Source organism: Sinocyclocheilus rhinocerous, unplaced genomic scaffold (genome assembly GCF_001515625.1).
Source record: "Sinocyclocheilus rhinocerous isolate Xijiao unplaced genomic scaffold, SAMN03320098_v1.1 scaffold1256, whole genome shotgun sequence".
NCBI classification, from domain to species: Eukaryota; Metazoa; Chordata; class Actinopteri; order Cypriniformes; family Cyprinidae; genus Sinocyclocheilus; species Sinocyclocheilus rhinocerous.
In genome coordinates, this window is record NW_015646445.1 from 737,406 (window position 1) to 741,435 (window position 4,030).

The 4,030-nt window shown below is 34.3% G+C and overlaps 1 protein-coding gene across 1 annotated transcript in view; it reads left to right on the forward strand.

Annotated features, from left to right (window-relative positions):
* Positions 1-4,030, forward strand: part of LOC107707847 (transmembrane protein 132C-like) — a 188,015-nt gene that overhangs the window by 152,622 nt on the left and 31,363 nt on the right. The window contains exon 4 of the mRNA XM_016511947.1: positions 1,330-1,473. Coding sequence (XP_016367433.1) covers positions 1,330-1,473 — 144 coding nt within the window. The remainder of the gene's footprint in view (positions 1-1,329; positions 1,474-4,030) is intronic.

Here is a 4,030-nt window from a genome sequence, read left to right on the forward strand (position 1 = left end):
GTGCGCCAAAATTCAAAAATCTTTTGAAGATATCGCTGAACATTTATTTTACAATAGTAAAATTAAAATTCTGGTTTAAGTAAATTTTTCATCTCTGTTTTTATTAATCATTTAAAATTAGACATCTGCTATTATTTTAATCTCCAATCTGTTATTTATCAGTTTAGATAGTTCTAGCAGAAGACAGCAACCGGTTTTAAACTCCAGTTGCGTAGATGGGGCACGTTGTAACACTGCGTTACATGTGCTATTCTATGACATTAGCGATGTAATTTACACTATATACTTTAATGAACTTTAATGAGAAACAATGAGAAACAGGTGAATAAAGACTGACAGTCAATGTTTAATGTTTAGAAATTATTATTTCAAGACATGTAAAGCATTTTTGCGCGTTTATGTGGGCCGTCCCAAGCATGATTGCAATGTGTTCATTGTCAAACTCCAAAATCAGATAATTTTTAATTCTTAAAAAACGCCATTATTTTATTTGAAAAAAAATCATTATTTTATTTTATTAACAAAATATTTTAGTTTGTCTTGTATATTGTTTTCATTCGATCAGATAACATTTTAAGCTGTTATATGGTCATGTTACAATGTGCCCCTCAGATGTTACAATGTGCCCCACCTACGGGGCATGTTGTCACATTTCACTTCCATTTTTTGAGGGGAAATAAAGAAAAACGTATACACTGTAATCATGAAACAAAGCGACATATTTGTACTAGACAAGTGTAAAATTACTGTGGATAAAAAAATTATATTCTGAACCACATGTGGATTTACACAAACTGAGAAAGTCAAAAAGTGTTACTTTGTGCTCTTCCCTACTTTCTTGTTTAACTGTATTATTTCTTTTATATTTATTTTAGTGTTTTGCAGGCTGCGTGTTCACTGACGGAAGTGCTAAAATAAACATGCATGTTTGTTAATAGATGATTGAGTTTCAAAATTATAGGCCTATGTATATATATATATATTATACTGCATACTGGCAGTTTTAGTATCTTATTTAGAGATTCATTTTATTAAAAATGATTTCATATTTACAAATACGATAAAAAAAATCTAAAACTAAAAATAAAACATCCATATTAATAAAAGCCTATTCAAAGTGTTAGTTGATATGCGATTATGCGATTAAACAGATCAATTAATCGCCACATTGTGTAATTAATTTGATTAAAAATTGTAATCGATTGGCAGCCCTAATTATAAATAAATAATTAGAATATTGTGATATATTTATATGAATAAATATATATATATATATATATATATATGTATGTATATATAAATTAAATGGCAAATGTCTGTCTCACATAGGACACAGAGATCCTGAACACAGCGATTCTGACCGGACGTCGCGTTGCCATCCCGGTCAAGGTTGTTACCGTGGAGCAGGACGGAACGGTGAGAGAGGTTGATGACCCCGTGACCTGCATCTCCACAGATGAGGACGTCCTCAAGGTGAGAGCTCACCTGCTTTATCTCATGGTACCTTCTTCATCCTCTGCCCCCCACTCTCCATCAAAAGTTAAGACAGGAGGGGGGGCTTGCATTGTCGATAGATTTCATCTTGCAAAAAGTAAAAGCGACAGGTTCCAGGGTGACTCGGGGAAGCCCAGAGTGGAGGCAGATGAACAGACGAGAAAAACAGCAGGTGCCTGCGAAAGCCGTTTTTTCCCCCGCAATGCTTTTCTTTTTAGTGGCTTTGAGTCGCAAAGACATCTGGGAAGTATTCACGCTCAAAAATGGACACATACACAAAAAAGACATTTCTAGAACTGAATAATGAGATGTGTCACATGAAACGACTGAGCTGATGCAAATTAAGACATGAAAGGTAGCAGAACCGACGAAAGAATGATGGAACTATAAGGATGAAAAATTCTGATGTAACAGGAAGAACACCTTCAAATATAAACAAACCAACCACACCATAACTGCCTGCTTATTTATTCAAGTATTGTTCAACTTCTGTGTCACAATACACTTTAGAGGAACGAGGAGACGCTGGAGAATACTTTCACAATACTTTAATTCCATGAATCAAGGCAGACGAACACAGGAAGACGTTTAACAGCGGACAGAGAACTCTGCAGTATTTATGCACAAATATGTTTACATGCACACTGGTCATTTTACTTGACCTGTGACGTATTTGATCTTCCTGTTTTTGTGTTCACCGGACCAGAGATGATCTTCTAAGGTGACATTTAGGCTACATAAGATTCAGCGTTCAAAACAGCTAGATGGACTGGGGTTTTGATTTTTGTTTTTATTTTGTTTTTAAATACTGCTTTTTTGAGAGGAGTTTTCTGTTCAGACTGTCTGACAGATCAAACTAATTACTTAGTGCATGTATATGCATATATTGTATATATATGTGTGTATATTTATATATTGTATATATATACACACACACACATATATATACAAAACTGTAAGATTTGTAAGGTCTGATACAAAACTGTAAGATTTGTTGCATTAAATTAAATTAAACAAAAGTTTGTTACTTCAAATTGTATTTATAACAAGAGATTTCTATTTCAAACAAAGGTCTCAAATTAAAAAGGTTTTTTAAATTGTAATATATAATACTGTTTCTAGTGTACTTTTGAAATGAAATATCAAATAATATATTAAATAAATACAGCCTAGATGAGCATAAGAAACTTCTTTAAAAAAAGAAAAAAAACCTTCCAAACCCAAACTTTTGAATGATACTTCCTTAGCGCTGTTGCTTTAATTTCCATGCTAACATGGTGCTTTAGCTGTTATAATGAAGGGAAGTAGTGTCATTGTTGTACTCTACATTTCCTACTCTGTTTCTTTTGTAAAAGATAAAAAACACTTTATTTTTGGGGCCGACGGTCAAATGTAACCCTCGGGGGTTGCGTGGAAGTAGCATCAGAGTCTGTGTTGTCATGCTCTCCTGAGCTCTGAGCTAATAACTGAACTTTCCCCGATGCTGAGGCAATTTCCATTTACAAGCAACAATATGTAGTTTAAATACAATCAATACCCGGTAACAATGAAAAACCCATTCCAGAGCTTTAATGCAAAGTTGAACAACAGAGCGCGTTATTAAGGGAATTACAGGATGCTCATTTTCTGTTGGTGTAGTGATGGGGAAAAAAGAGCTTCAGGATAGAAGAGAATCTGCTTCATGACAGAAACATGTGGTGGGGAAATTGCGGCAGGTGTACCTGTCTACTTGTAGGTGTCATAAAGATGTGTGTCTGACCTCCGGCTGACTTGCATGACAGCTGTAAACAGGAAACATCACAGCATTGCATCTGAGGACGAGATCCAGAAGTGCACCGTCAGGATAAACTCAACTACGGGAAATGTTGACAAGGCTAACATATGCCAGCTTTATTTATACCAGCGGTTCTCAAACTTTTTGGGGCCAGGAACCCCTTGAAGAGTAGGACATTTTTCCAAGGACCCTCTCATAATTGTAACAGTGATCAAGCATACGCTTTCTAGAGTTTGTACTCTGGATTCAGTTTTATTTTTATAATTTCTTTTTCTATTTAAATTTTTCTGGACTCTGTTTGATTAGTTAAATTAAATTTTAGTAATCAAAAAGTATGTCTGATTAATTGAAATAAAACAACTTATACCATTTAACAACAATTTATTAGAAATGTAAAAAAAATAAAAATAAATTAAGAGCCATTTCTCAACTTACATTTCATTGTTCCCAAATTCAGACTTTAGCTATTTAACCTTCTAAATGCCAAAGTCGCAAAATTGCGACAAGACATCATACTTAATAAAATAGACTGTAGTTCCTAATATAGTGTAATATCTCATTTGTATTCCCTATCTCTAGATGGCAGACACGTAGTACTTCGATTCTAGACCAAAATTACGTCACGTTCCTATTCAAAGTGTTCGAGGAAATAGCAGAGCAAGTGAGCTATCGTGTCATTGATGCAGAAGCAGTTCAGTTCATAGCGTGCGGGTAAGCTGTGAGATTTGTGAGAGAAAATCACCAAATGGCTAATAAAAAGTT